The 13,610-nt window shown below is 39.2% G+C and overlaps 1 protein-coding gene across 1 annotated transcript; it reads left to right on the top strand.

Annotated features, from left to right (window-relative positions):
* Nucleotides 1–485: 485 nt before the first annotated feature.
* Nucleotides 486–12,341, top strand: LOC139739816 (enolase 4-like). The gene is made up of 11 exons (XM_071650410.1): nt 486–644; nt 1,871–1,999; nt 2,522–2,712; nt 3,928–4,234; nt 4,797–4,925; nt 6,830–6,892; nt 7,606–7,770; nt 8,623–8,748; nt 9,400–9,592; nt 10,544–10,611; nt 12,120–12,341. Exons 1-11 carry the CDS (start codon nt 486–488, stop codon nt 12,339–12,341), a joined length of 1,752 nt encoding a protein of 583 aa, XP_071506511.1.
* The last annotated feature ends 1,269 nt before the right edge of the window (nt 12,342–13,610 follow it).

Genomic DNA, 13,610 nt, shown 5'->3' with positions numbered 1-13,610 from the left:
AAGGAATAGTGATTAGGATTCAAGTCTAATAGAAACTGGGCCCATTCCTGGGCCGTCTCCACAACTTGTTCGCCGCACCATGGCGCTTTATTGGCAGATCCTAGAAGTTTATTACTCTCAATATAAGTTGTATTCTAGTGTATGTCCTGCACGCTTTGCTTTAGAAGTGTGTTTGAGAGTTTTCACACCTTTGCTTGGCATGATGAGGAATCACTACGATACTGTGTCTATCAAAATGTGCAATCTAACCTTTGTCATTTATTCTGAAAGGGCAGTTCTGCCATTGAATGGTATGCATCACATGAATGAACCATGGTTTTCTTGCAGATCATGTTGTGTTTTGACAGTGAAATGTATCTTTAAAAAAAATATTTAAAAAAACTCTTGCAGAAACATGTCATGTGTAAAACAAAGCACTCCTCATTTTGTTCTTTATATTTAGACATTTCAGGTATTCACATCAGTTTAACAACTCTGCATCCAAGATGGCTGCCAGCAGAGCATCTGAGAGGAATGCCCGGGAGTTCTATGAAACCAAGCAGAGGGCAGTGAACTTCTACAGAGAAAACCGTATCCCAGAACAGCTGGAAGAGATTCTGAATAGCATGTTTTATGACAGCCCAGCAGATGTGTATGGGTATTTGGTGAGTATGGAATATTATTTTTATATGTGACCGTGCACCTCAAAACGAACATAAAATCGCACGCACTGATTTTGCGTGAGGACTGAAAATAAGTGAAATGGGTCAACCTAGCCAATCTTGACTTTTTCATATTTTCTGAAAGAGCGGGTCTTCTTTTACATTATGCTGAAATTTGGTATCATAAATCGGGCAGGAAAGTGTGTTTTTTTAGCAATTTATCTTGAACATTTTTGGTAGAATAGTGTGATTAGGTGTGTCTTTAGAATCCCTTTTTCTTTTCTGAAAAACCTTGTCCACACTCTTCACTTTCAACTCTAATAACTTTTGAAAGGATAGTGCTCCTGCTTTGAAAATTGGCATTAATCATGGACAGAATGTGGTAATGAGGCATGCTTAATTTCAGTTTAATTTGATAATCCTTTCATTGTTGTTACTCTGGTGGTTTACTTCCTGTTCTTCGTCCCATTCATCGCACAGCCAGCACGGTTTGGTAAAGATTAAGCGCTTGAATAGACACTGTACTTCAGAGCCTCTTTTCTCAGTTCACACTTTTCCTGAGTTTGTGCTTTCTTTCCAATATTTAGATAGGTTAGGAGAGTCCATTTGATTTGAGTTATACATCATTTTAAAGCTTAAAGTCTGCTCTTTTATAATATGGTCTTAACTAAAAATTCATGTCTGGCGACTTTTTGTTTGTTTTGAGGTGCAGGGTCACATATGTTCATTTCTCAGTGTACAACGAAGCTGTCAAATCTCAGCTTTTTTTTTCTTTTCTACCCATTTCGGGATTCGTAGGATATGCTTAATAACAATCCAGTGTCTACATGTTGTGCCACCAGTTCTTTTTTTTTTTTTTAACTTATATAACAATATTGAAAGTATTGTTTTACAACCCTGATATTAATCTGTTGACACTGTATATGAACATTTGGCAGTGTAAGAATATTTCTTGATTTCGTGCTAATTAAGAAAATAATAGCACATAGATAGTTTCAGAGGTATAAAATTTTGTACAAAAATGCTCGTATCCACAAAATTACAAATGAGCAAAATTCTTTTAAAATTGGTCAAGCACTAAAAATTCACATTGTGAAAGTTTGCACTTTCGCAGGGCGGTTACAAATGTGATACAGCAAATTTGCAGTGTCCCATAGTTATGCGGCTGATTTAAAGGAGTTGTTTCAGACATCCATCCAGTCTAACCAACACATCTTATCTCTCGGCAGGCGGAATACTTTGAAACTCTGGCAAAGCCTCCCAGCATCCATAAAGTCACTGCTCGAGAAGTCCTTGATGCCAAGGGTCAACCCACAGTTCAGGCAGATATCACCTGTATCATCAAGGGACTTGAAAAGGTGAATAAGGGGATATATTGGGTTTATCAAACTATGTCATAATGCAGAGTGTTGAGAGTTAATGTTGAAACTGTATTTTTGTCAATATACATTGATCAACTTCTAGCTGTTCTAGTGTGGAGGTGAGATATCTTGGATCCCGCACCTATGTTTGTTTGTTGGTGTGTTGTTTTTTTTCAACGAGAAATCAGAATGTAATTTTAAGTTGCTGTGTTTTTGTACCCAAAAAGAAAATGTTCAAGGATGCATCATATTTTACCTAAATAATCATAGCTGGATGAGAATGCTATAGAATGATGCCTCCTAGATTGATATTGAATAATTTGCCAGTTTTTGAGGAATATGATTTAACAAAGATATTTTGTATATCGTCATCCATACATATTATCTATTAAAGGTAAAATTGATAATGCCCACAATTCAAAAAGTCAAAGTGGGAAAGGAACTCGAACTGAGACTGAATATAGTTGAAGCTTTGTAATCAGGTGTTTTTGAAATTTTGCATTGCAATGTTTGCCGCAGCCCTTTTCCAGAGCAACTGCTAGCAGCATGAACCATCTGCCTGACAACATTCCCGTGGAGAAGAAGGAGGTAGACGAGAAAGAAAGGCAGCAATTTACCAATGCCGCGGTGGATACGGTAAATGGTCCAATCAGAGAAGCTCTTGCAGGCCTAGACCCTACACAACAGAGCGAAGTGGATGACGCCATCATGTAAGTGCCTCTGCCAGTTCAAACCTGTTTCACGCTACTAACCCAGCATAACAAGTTGGTGATATCATAGACAGAGTTAACATCTTGTTTGATCAGTAGTATATGCATCTCATATTCCGTGTCTTGCATCTGATTTTTGTGTGTGTGTTTTTTCCCACCACATAAAATGTAATAAAATGTAAGCACTGGACAGGATTTGATCTCGGGATCCCCTGTTTTGGAGTCTGAAAGCTTTTCCTTTTTACTGCTTTGCTCTTGAGGGCTTATCACCGTGTGTCATTGTGGTGCTCAACCATCAGCAATAATACCATATCAGGCCTTGAATTTCATTTGATTTGGGTCATTGACTCTTATATTTTTGGAGTAAGCATCAGGACCACCTAAAGGAGCATCAAGACTAAAATTAATTACCTAAAGATAATGTTTTTACTTTCACTCACAAATTTGATTGAGGTTTGTGTGCCTTGTAACAAAAGTTATCACTATTGTCTTAAGATATGATGCTGTGGGACATGTAGTACCTTGACATTTACTCAATGTGCAGCTATGCTATCAAGCCAGCTAGCTAGATCTAGCTCACAGCTGAACTGAAGTCGAGCTTCAAGTTTATTTGAATGCATTGTGCAAATTTATGAAAAGGCAGGGAAAATCAAGTGTTTGTCTCAAAACTTATGAGGATTTTCTATTTACTTTTACTAGAAATGGATCATGGCCAGTAGTAGCCTTTAAAATAACTCTTCATATTCTGGAGGGGCATCCTAGCTATTCAGTGGGGTGTCACAGCCACTGGCCTCATCATCTCTGTGTAATTCGAACCCTACTATGTTTTTCAAGGCATACTTTACCATTTGCAGATGAAACAAAAACCCAGCTTTAGTGCTTCAAAATAGTTCTGAAATGTGAGTAAGAGATAGAAACAACCAGTATAATCAGGGAGGTGGTCCCACCTTCCTGGTAAATCAATGTTAAGCATAGGTAAGTATACAAAATGTGAACTAAGGTTATAATAAAAATGCTTCTAGACTAAACCATCCGCAGTTATGGTTTATTGAGAAAAATAGTGATATCTCCTTACATTTTAGGCTTTATTGCAAAATCTTTGTATTGTAGGATGTTTTGTGATACACCTGACCTACACATATGCATCAAATGTGATATCTCGATTAATTCACTGCTCCCAATGGTAAACAGTACCTTTAATCGTATTCTGTCCAGTAAGCTGCTGGAGAAGCTGAAAGAGGAGGCGGACAAGAAGGAGGAGGAGGAACGACTGAAGCGCATCGAGGAGGAGCTCAACCAGGAGCCCAAGGAGCCCGCCAAGGAGGAGAAGGTGGTGTCACCCAAGGGCAAGAAGAAAGCAGGCAGCGCCCGCTCGGGCATCGTCCTCATCGAGGAGCCCCGGGAGCCAATGTACCCGGGATGCAGTGCGGCGTGTGCGGTCTCACAGGCCGTCGCCATGGCGGGGGCAGCGGTGAAGAAAGTGGAGCTCTATGAACACGTCAGCCATCTGGCTGGCAATGTGGTGAGTGCCAATGCTCTTTTTTTTTGTCTCTTGTTTTGTTTTTTAATGATTTTTGTACTGTATTCAAAGAAAATGATGTGAAGAAAAGATGTCACTCCCAACTTGTCATAACTGCAAATACCATCTTGACTAGTATAGTGTGGTCATGAATATAAACAATGTTGACTTGGTAAGTCCAGTGAACCAATTCTGAGCCATTCCAAAAGGTTCATTTCCTTTTCACTGTTACATATGATACTGTAAATATGGAGTAATTTTATGATGGACATTTTCATGAATTTTGTGCTCTACTGAACTAGCACAAAGAAAACAGTGCCAATAATATTGTATTAGATATTAAAATTTAAAAGAAATGCTCGTGCCTGCAAAATTATCAACTAGTCCAGTTCACTAAGCTTGGCCAATTATTGTGTGAACTTATCCACAATAAAAAAAAAAGAGAATAATATAAATATTGGGTAAACTCATCCAAGTTGACAGTATGGCAAATCTCTTACAATTCAAATTTGATTACCTTTTTTCCTTTTTTTTTTAAATCAATTTTTCATTTTGAAACCTCCAGAATATTGAGGAATACATGATGCCCATTCCAATGATGAGTGTCCTGAGCTCGGGAAAGCCTGCTCTGGGGAAACAGAACTTAATCAAGGAGCTACTGCTACTCCCAAAACCGGGATGCCCTCTTGTGGAGGTAAGTATGAAAGCGTTCTTGTATGCCATATTGCATGCTTCTAAAACAACCTCCTTAAAAGCTTTATGATTCTATCCATCAACAATGCTTAATTTAGGTTTTGCCTGGTTACAAAATTTGTTGCCTCATGACTATACACTGTTTTTGTTTATGATGTGGGCATGTCACATTAATGATTATGATGACTTGATAAATATCAATGCAAGACTTCCCATGTTGTGTACTGTTTGTGTCTATGAATATTACGCTATATAAAGGATGGATGACAGGTGACAAGAATATCAAATCATTATACCCCCGCCAAACGAAGTTTGAAGGGGGTATATAGGAATCAGCGGACGGTCGGGCGGTCGGTCGGGCGGTCGGGCGGTCGGGCGGTCGGGCGGTCGGGCGGTCGGGCGGTCGGTCGGGCGGTCGGTCGGGCGGTCGGTCCGTTGCAAATCTTGCGTCGCGAACTACTTCCTCAGTTTTCAACCGATTCCCATAAAACTTGGCACAGATGTGTGCCTTGGGTTGTAGATGTGCAAGACGTATTTTTTGACAGTACCCAAAAGTACGTTGCCATGGTAACGGCATATTATGGGCAAATATGGGTACAAATCTTGCGTCGCGAACTACTTCCTCAGTTTTCAACCGATTCCCATAAAACTTGGCACAGATGTGTGCCTTGGGTTGTAGATGTGCAAGACGTATTTTTTGACAGTACCCAAAAGTACGTTGCCATGGTAACGGCATATTATGGGCAAAAATGGGTACAAATCTTGCGTCGCGAACTCCTCCCACAGTTTTTGATCAATTTTTATGAAATTAGGTACAGATGTTCATCTGAATATGTTAATGTGCAAGACACATATTTCCGCAGTGGCAAAAAGTGCGTTGCCATGGTAACGGCATGTTATTGGTAAAATATAGGGCAAAATGCTTCATGGCAAAACTGCTTCATCAGTGTTCTTCCAATTCTCATGGAATTCATATTGAATGTTTGTCTTAGGATATAGGTCAGCATGACACATTTCTTGACAGTGACAAAAAGTATGTTGCCATGGTAACAGCTCACATATTATGAGCCAAAATGATGGAAAATTTTGTGTTGCAAACTACTTCCTCAGTTTTTGCCCAATTTCCATGAAACTTGGTACAGACGTGTGCCTTTGGTTGTAGATGTGCAAGACGCATTTTTCGACAGTACCCGAAAGTACGTTGCCATGGTAACGGCATATTAATGGCAGAAGATCAAGGAAAGATCTTGCGGATTTAACTACTTCCTCAGTTTTTTGACCAAAGCTTATCAAATGTTGTTTTGACCAAAGCTTATGAAATGTTGTTTGACGGGGGTATAACCAGTCGCTGTAGCGACATTTCTAGTTGTCTTTCCAAGTCAAATATTTTAAAGTTTTATAGTCACATGGAAGATCATCTTACCATGCAACTGAGATTAGAAATAGCATCTGCCAGATCATATACCTGTAAGGCTCAAAGTTTTTGTCACTGCGGGAAGTCAGCAAATGAGCTCGAGTTACTTGGCAAAACAATGTGCTTGTATGTTTAGTCTAATGGTATGTCCTGCAGAGTCGTACACAGAGAGAGGAAGACAAGAAAAAACAACAACAAACAGACGAACAACAAAAACAAGCAACCAAAGAGCCTAGGAAAGTTCTGGCTAGGGATGATAGCCAAAGTCCATGATGTAGGGCATACAGGGAGATGCAAGCTACCTTAATGGACGAATGAAGGACACAATAACACACCTGAACAAATTTCACTCCTTTGAGCTGCATGTTCTCTCAAGATGAGTATCAATGCAAACATTCTAGGATTGCATTATAGTGTTGTTTTTCAGTGCTAGGTATTGCCTTTAAAGTTGTCTTTCACTGATCTGAATCTTTGTTTTCATGTTTGTGCAGAGCATGAAGAAACTCACCAGTGTGTACCAGCAAATTGGCAAACTTCTCTTTGCAAAATCAGGGGTGAGTGGTCTCTTTCTACGTACTAATTGTGAATGAGAGATTGTTTGAAAGATACACATCGGGTGCAAATAAAGGAGATGTATTCTGAATGTGAATTGAAAAATGGGTTATCAGTTTTTGCGACAATGAATTTCTCTGAGTTGTTGAGTGCAGCAGGGTTAATATGTAAGAAACAATATTTCAATGAATTAAAACACAAAATTGTGCTCTAATTTTGTAAATGTGTATGAACTTTATCAAGGTCTCTTCAGTTTCAAGTACTGGCCTTGTTCATGTTTTTTTTTTTTTCCAACTATGCCTGTAGTCACCCATCTTGACTATCACTAAACTGTCCGTGACCACCATTGTGTGTGTGTTTATATATGCTGGGTGCCTGTGTGTACTCTGTGTGTTCCTTTGCCTTTTCATATCATTCTTATACATCATACTACTCTGCATATAACTCTCCGTAGATTAATTATGAATTTGTTTAGACCCATGCATACAAATTTAAGATTTTATGATAATAATAATAATAATAATTGCATTTATATGGTGCTTTGTACAGGTGTTTCTAAGCGCACAAGGTCTGATTCAGGACAAATTTACTGCTTCCTTCAGGGAATAAAGAGTGACAAGAAGCTGCCTGTAAGTGCTAAAAGATTAAGGGATGTTTCTGTATAATTAGTGATGTACAATATCACAAGAACTCACATCATGCTTCTTATCCACAGGTGGCTGCAAATTATGTCAATGACCTCGGAACATATACACCTCAGTACGACAGACAGGAACAGCTGCTGGACCTGTTCCAGGAAGCAGTCCAGGCCCTGGAACTTGTCCCTGGAGAGGACATCTTCATGGCCCTCAACTGTGCTGCCCACGAAATATATGAACCCGTAAGACTGCATGTATACATTGTATTTTTTGATGTGAGATTACACAGTCTTTGTATTGAATATTATTCCAAAGACCTTAGCAGTCTGTTTAGAACCCATTTTGTAGATATTGTGAACACAAAATGACCAATTCTTTGTTTGTTTGTTTGGGTTTCTTTTCTTGCAATTGTCAGCTCATGTTGAAGGATGACCTTCTTGTATAATTGCTGACTTTATGCAACACACTTTTAGGTTTGCACAAATCAGTGCTGCAATACTGATATCGAAATACTGTGTAATGCTGTTAGTTTCTGTGTCATATCTAAGAGTTAGAAAGTATATCGCACACGGTTATTTTCTGAATCGGAGACTCTGATGCATGTGGTGATAATCTTCCAGGTCATGTATGTGTGTGCTAAATGTGAAGAATGCCTTTGAACTATACTGTAAAACAAGGAATGTTCGCGTGCATTTTGATTTCGCAAATTTCGCGAGCGCCAAGATTCACGAAATTAAAATGCATACGAAATTTTTCATCTACACTATATGCTTTGAACGCCAGTGGCAATTCGCGAAAATTTCATGCCACGCAAAAGTCCATCAGCTCCAATTCGCGAAAAATTTCGTGCCGCGAATACATCATGTTTTACAGTAGTATGAAGAGTGTTTCTTGGAAGGAATGTAGGAGGATGTGATAGTAATTTTTCTCTCTTTCATTTGAAAATGAAGTATACAAGACAAGACCACATTCAGTCTTACAAAACAACATGGTAATGTGATTTTTAACATGTCAAAGGTCATACCTGAAGTATCACTTAGCTCTCCTTCCATCATTCCTCCTCCCCAACCCCCTCTCCATTGGTTTTCCTGTAGGAGAAGAACAAGTATGAGGTGACAGCGGGGCTGATGAAGACACCTGATGACATGGTAGAGTTCTATGCCGATCTCATCAGCCGTTACCCAGCCGTGGTGGCCCTGATTGACCCCTTCAGGAAACAGGTGTGTTCCCCCCCCCCCCCCCCCCCCCCCCGCTGATTTATAAGGCATTCCTTAATTAAAGGACAAGAATTTAGTGAATGCAGCAATATTGGTAGAACACATTAGTGAAAGTTTGATGAAAATCAGACAATGCATTCAAAAGTTATGAATTTTAAAGTTTCGCACACTCACTGCTGGATGAGAAGACTACTACAGCATATGATATCATATGTGTAGAACGATATAAGAAAAATACAAAGAGAATTCCACAAATTTCATTTTTTGAAAAAGTACACATTCCCTCGACTCGATACTGAGATATATGTTAAAGGTAATAATATTCCCCCTGCCTTCTGAAAGAGGCAAGTCAAGTGCTCTGTATATTATGCGAAAAAAGTGAAAATATGTTGAATTTTCAAATTGACAAATCTTTACTTTGCGTTATGTATTTCCTTCATTGTTTGATGGAAATAGAGTATAATTGTATTGAAATTGAAGAAAGATTTCTCTTTTTTTCCTATTTAGAAGCTAGTATGTGCTGCATGAGGACGAAAAAGTCTCAAGTAGTGATAGATCCTCTGGAATGGTAATTTTAGTATGCATTTTTTTTTTCATGTACGGTTGGTTGACTTTTGTTACTTGTGTTCTACAATTTCCCTGTTTTTTCTTCAGGACTGTGAACCGTGGAGTAAGCTCTGCGAGAGGCTATCGGAGAAGTGCTACATTATCGGAGAGCATGTTTTCCCCCGAGTCGAGCGCTTCGTGCGAGAGGGCTTTGGCGAGCTGGCGTCCAGTGGTGTCTCATTGCGGATGCGACAGCTCACCACGGTAACCGACATCATCCAGGCATCGTCTCTCATCAAAGGTAGGCGGGGAAGGAGCAATTAATCTTTTAGTCATATTTACATACTCATACAATATTCAAGACAGAAATATATATCTCTGGAAAGGGAAAAACAATAAGTGTATGACTGCCTCTTTGTTGTGAATTTTGAAGGCCAAATTTTATTGTGCTCAAATGTTTCAAGAGAATGTGGAGTCCCTGATGATTTGTGTACAAAATATGTAAGTACTTACAAGTTATCAGACTTAGGACAATAATTAGAAGCATTCCAAACACAATGTACCGGTAAGCCGTTTGGGCAACATTGAGGTGGTCATGACATTCTGACATGTGTGATGTTGCTCATCAAGTTACCACCCAGTAGCAATGGAATAACCACTTTTGCATCAAAACTTGCCGGTCAACATATTTTTCTATGTTAGCAAACATTGTGCTGTACTGTAGAAGAAGTGGAAATTTTCGCGGTATTAAAATTTTCGTGCATTTCGTGCAACCAGAAGCTAGCGCAAAAATAAAAGCGCATGAATATTTTTGCATACCACGTGTTCCAGTAATTAATGTCCTGATTCTGTGGAATTAAAAACGTGCCAAATTCGTCTTACCCAGCTGAGGGGAAAAAATTACTCACACGATAATATCCACTTTTACAGTATGCCAAAAACCAATGTGGAACGTTAGTTATATGGAAAATGCAAAATATGAAAATACATGTATGCTGCGTTAAGGAACGGCCATGGAGTACACGTATGATCTGTATATCTGTACTTCACTACTACAGTCTGCACTTGACCAGTTGAGGACGGGCTGATTTTGCTACAACACGCATTTCCCCATAGACGCTTGCCCGAGTATACTCGGGACTCGTCCTCAACGGGTTAAGGCCACTTTAGCAGACAGATGCATGAAGGTATGAGAAATGTGCAGCATTTATTTGTCATTTTCTTTCCCTTTTTTCTCTCTCATCATGTCCAGAGGAGGGGTCAGTCACAGTGGTAGCCAGTGTGCCAGGCGACACCTCAGAGACATTCCTAGCTGATCTTGTGAGTGCCAAATTACATTGCTTCCATCTTACTTTCTCCTCCTTTATTCAAATTTGGTATGTGTGTGTGTGTGTGTATGATGCTGTTTGTGTATATTATGTAAAGATGTGTCCTTGTTGCTTCAGAATTGTTTTCAAATTGGTAATTAGCTTTGTTGACACATAGGCTAACATGCTTGTCACTGTATAGTGGCAAGTACTTGTAGCTAATGAGTCACATTTGTCAAAAGCTATTAATACGTTTGTATGATGGTGAAGTATGATCCTTGATTTGTTTTTGTTTCTTTTACATAATTTCTTATCAACATTTAGTCTACCAATTAATCAGTCCATTCCCCTAGATAGATAGATAGATAGATAGATAGATAGATAGATAGATAGATAGATAGATAGATAGAGAAATAGATAGATAAATGAATAGATAACTAAATAAGTAAAGATGAATAAAGATGAATAAATAAAAAAATTATGATTAATAAAATATTGAATAGATAAATGGATAAAATGAAAGATATATTGGTAGATGGGGATGTGAGGAGGGAGAAATCTTAAAATTACTCAAAATATAACATGTATTAAGAATTCAAACTCTCATGCTCCTCAGAAGATCACATTTCAATTTATATCTTGAAGGCAACAGTGGTCATTCTACCAGGAAAATGAGGAAAATATCACCCATCAGTGTTGGTTTTGTCACTCAGAGACTCCAACCCCAAGCACCTTCTGATCTGGAGATTCTCCCGCCTGAAACCCCTAGCAAACGGGAGACTCCAACTTGATGTGCGCGAAGCGCAAAGTTCCTTGTGGCCAGGGTCCAGCTCTAGGGTTCTAGATGTTATCTCATGCTATCTAAGGCTTATTTTTCAACATACGATGACACTAAGTTAGAAATCATTTCAAGCAGGAGAAATTAAATCTCAAGCGGGAGAACAGAAGATTTAGCAAAAATGGGCTGTCGGCGGGAGATCTCCCATCGAAAGCGGGAGAGTTGGAGTCTCTGGTTACTGTGTTGGTGCATATAACTGTATGCTCAACCTGAACACTTGCTAATACAGGCAACTCCCATTATAACAATGTCCTTTTGACTGGCAATTTTTTTGTATCAAAATTTCATTAATAAAAGCATATCGTCACAGGGGCGACAAGACCTCGTATCTGCAAAATGTCAAATGTTCAGGAGAGCCAAAAAACATGGCGGCCAAAGCACTATAGCAAATGGGAAAGCCTTCCCTTTGACATGCTGTGGTGGCTTCATTTTTGAAGTAAGACACTTGGGATTTGGACAGGACATCACTTATCCCATTATTTGACCATTAATTAAAAAAACTAATTTTCATCAAAATTGCAGATACAAGGTCTTGTCACCCCAGCAACGATAATATAGATATATAGAGAATAATTTTTGGAACTTGAATTTTCACTTGGTTGTAACAAAATTTCATGTTTAACTGTGTTTGGTGTAGCTGGAGTGCACTGTAGTATGTTAATGTTTGTATGAATTTTGTACAGGCCGTTGGCGTCGGAGCAACTTTTGTCAAGTTCGGGGCTCCGGCCAGGGGCGAGAGGACGTCGAAGTACAACCGCTTGCTTCAGATCTCCGAGAGCTTGAAGGAGCAGGGTCAGATGAGGTTGTTGGAGGAGTTCGCCTTCCCCGTCAAGAGGCCCCCCACACCCCCTGCAGAAGAAGGGGCAGATGGCGCCAGTGCAGATCAGACAGGGGGTGCAGCTTGAAATGTCTGTGTGACCAGCTAGACCAACAGACAGACATACTTACACAGATGTGCACACAGACATACACATTCATGCAAAATCTGTTAACATGAACAGGATTTGCATTATGGAGTATGCATTATTTTTTTTTTTCTTGTTCCTTTTTTTGTTGGGGGGGGGGGGGGAGTATTTACTGAAAAAAGGAGGGTTAGTGGGTGCCAAAATTGATTGGAGGAGAGTAAATTCAGGAATGTTAGCACTCTCCTCTCGGGTTGTAATCATGTTATTTATCTGTCTCCAATGAAGAGATGCCAGTGGTTGTGTATTTTCAGGCTGTCTGTCTGTCTGTCTGCCCAAGTTATTGCAATCAAGGTTTGAAAAGACTCTTCCGCATCATTTTAATGATGTGTAACTCAGGTATGCTCCACAAGTTATTGATGGGCCAATTTAATCGGGGCAAAATCCGTCTTGGTCTCAGGTCACCGAAAGATAACTGGCCATAAATGCCATTTTCAAGTCACAACTTCAGCTAAGAATGCCCAGTTATAGTATGATTTGCTAGCTGTGAGGATAGAAATAAACAGTTATCAAGATGAAATGATGGAAACAAAAGCTAAAGTCAGCAGTTGCTGACTTTTTGGCTCAGAATGTCATCTATTCCAACAAAAGCTTCAACTAGAAATGCCAAGGCTGTGTAGTGCATCAATGCTGGCTTATATGGCAAATATGATTTCCATTTGTACGGAGCATTTTGGAAGTGCATGCACCTTGCTTTCACAGCCACAGGCCGGAAAAAAAAAAAAAGAGGGGGGGGGGAAACAGGGTGAAACATTCTAAGAGTGTATTTTGATGACCAAAAGCCATTGGTACATGTCGTTGTATCCCTCATGCTACCTTAGCAAGTGCAGAATTATATTGGATCCAAGTTTGACATACGATTGAAGGGATGGTGTAGTTTTGGTTGCGATGGGGGATTCAAATTTTAGCTTTTTGCAAGACAATTAGAAACCACTTTTGATATCAGATATGAAAACGGATACATTTCTGAGAGGAATCAAAAGTTTATTTGATGAAAATTGCTTCTGAAATGGCCGAGATATCCCAAAACAAAGTAAAACAAAGTTGTCCTAATAAAAGGTGGGTCACACCTTTTATAAGGACCTCTTTGTTTTTGGATATCCCAGCCATTTCAAAACCAATTTTCCTCAAATAAACTTTGAATTCCTCTTAGAATTGTATGCTCTTTCATATTTTGTAAGAAATTTCTCATTATCTCACAAAAACTTGGAA

Source organism: Diadema antillarum, unplaced genomic scaffold (assembly GCF_040938485.1).
Source record: "Diadema antillarum isolate AM-2024a unplaced genomic scaffold, OU_Dant_1.0 seq00000819_RagTag, whole genome shotgun sequence".
Taxonomy (NCBI): Eukaryota; Metazoa; Echinodermata; class Echinoidea; order Diadematoida; family Diadematidae; genus Diadema; species Diadema antillarum.
Note: the sequence above shows the minus strand (reverse complement) of the source record. Positions and strands in the feature narration are given on the sequence as shown.

Coding starts and splice junctions, on each gene's coding strand:
- LOC139739816 (XM_071650410.1), top strand. CDS start 486: ATGGCTGCCAGCAGAGCATCTGAGAGGAATGCCCGGGAGTTCTATGAA. Junction 645..1,870: donor CAGATGTGTATGGGTATTTG/GTGAGTATGGAA, acceptor ATCTCTCGGCAG/GCGGAATACTTTGAAACTCT. Junction 2,000..2,521: donor TCATCAAGGGACTTGAAAAG/GTGAATAAGGGG, acceptor TGTTTGCCGCAG/CCCTTTTCCAGAGCAACTGC.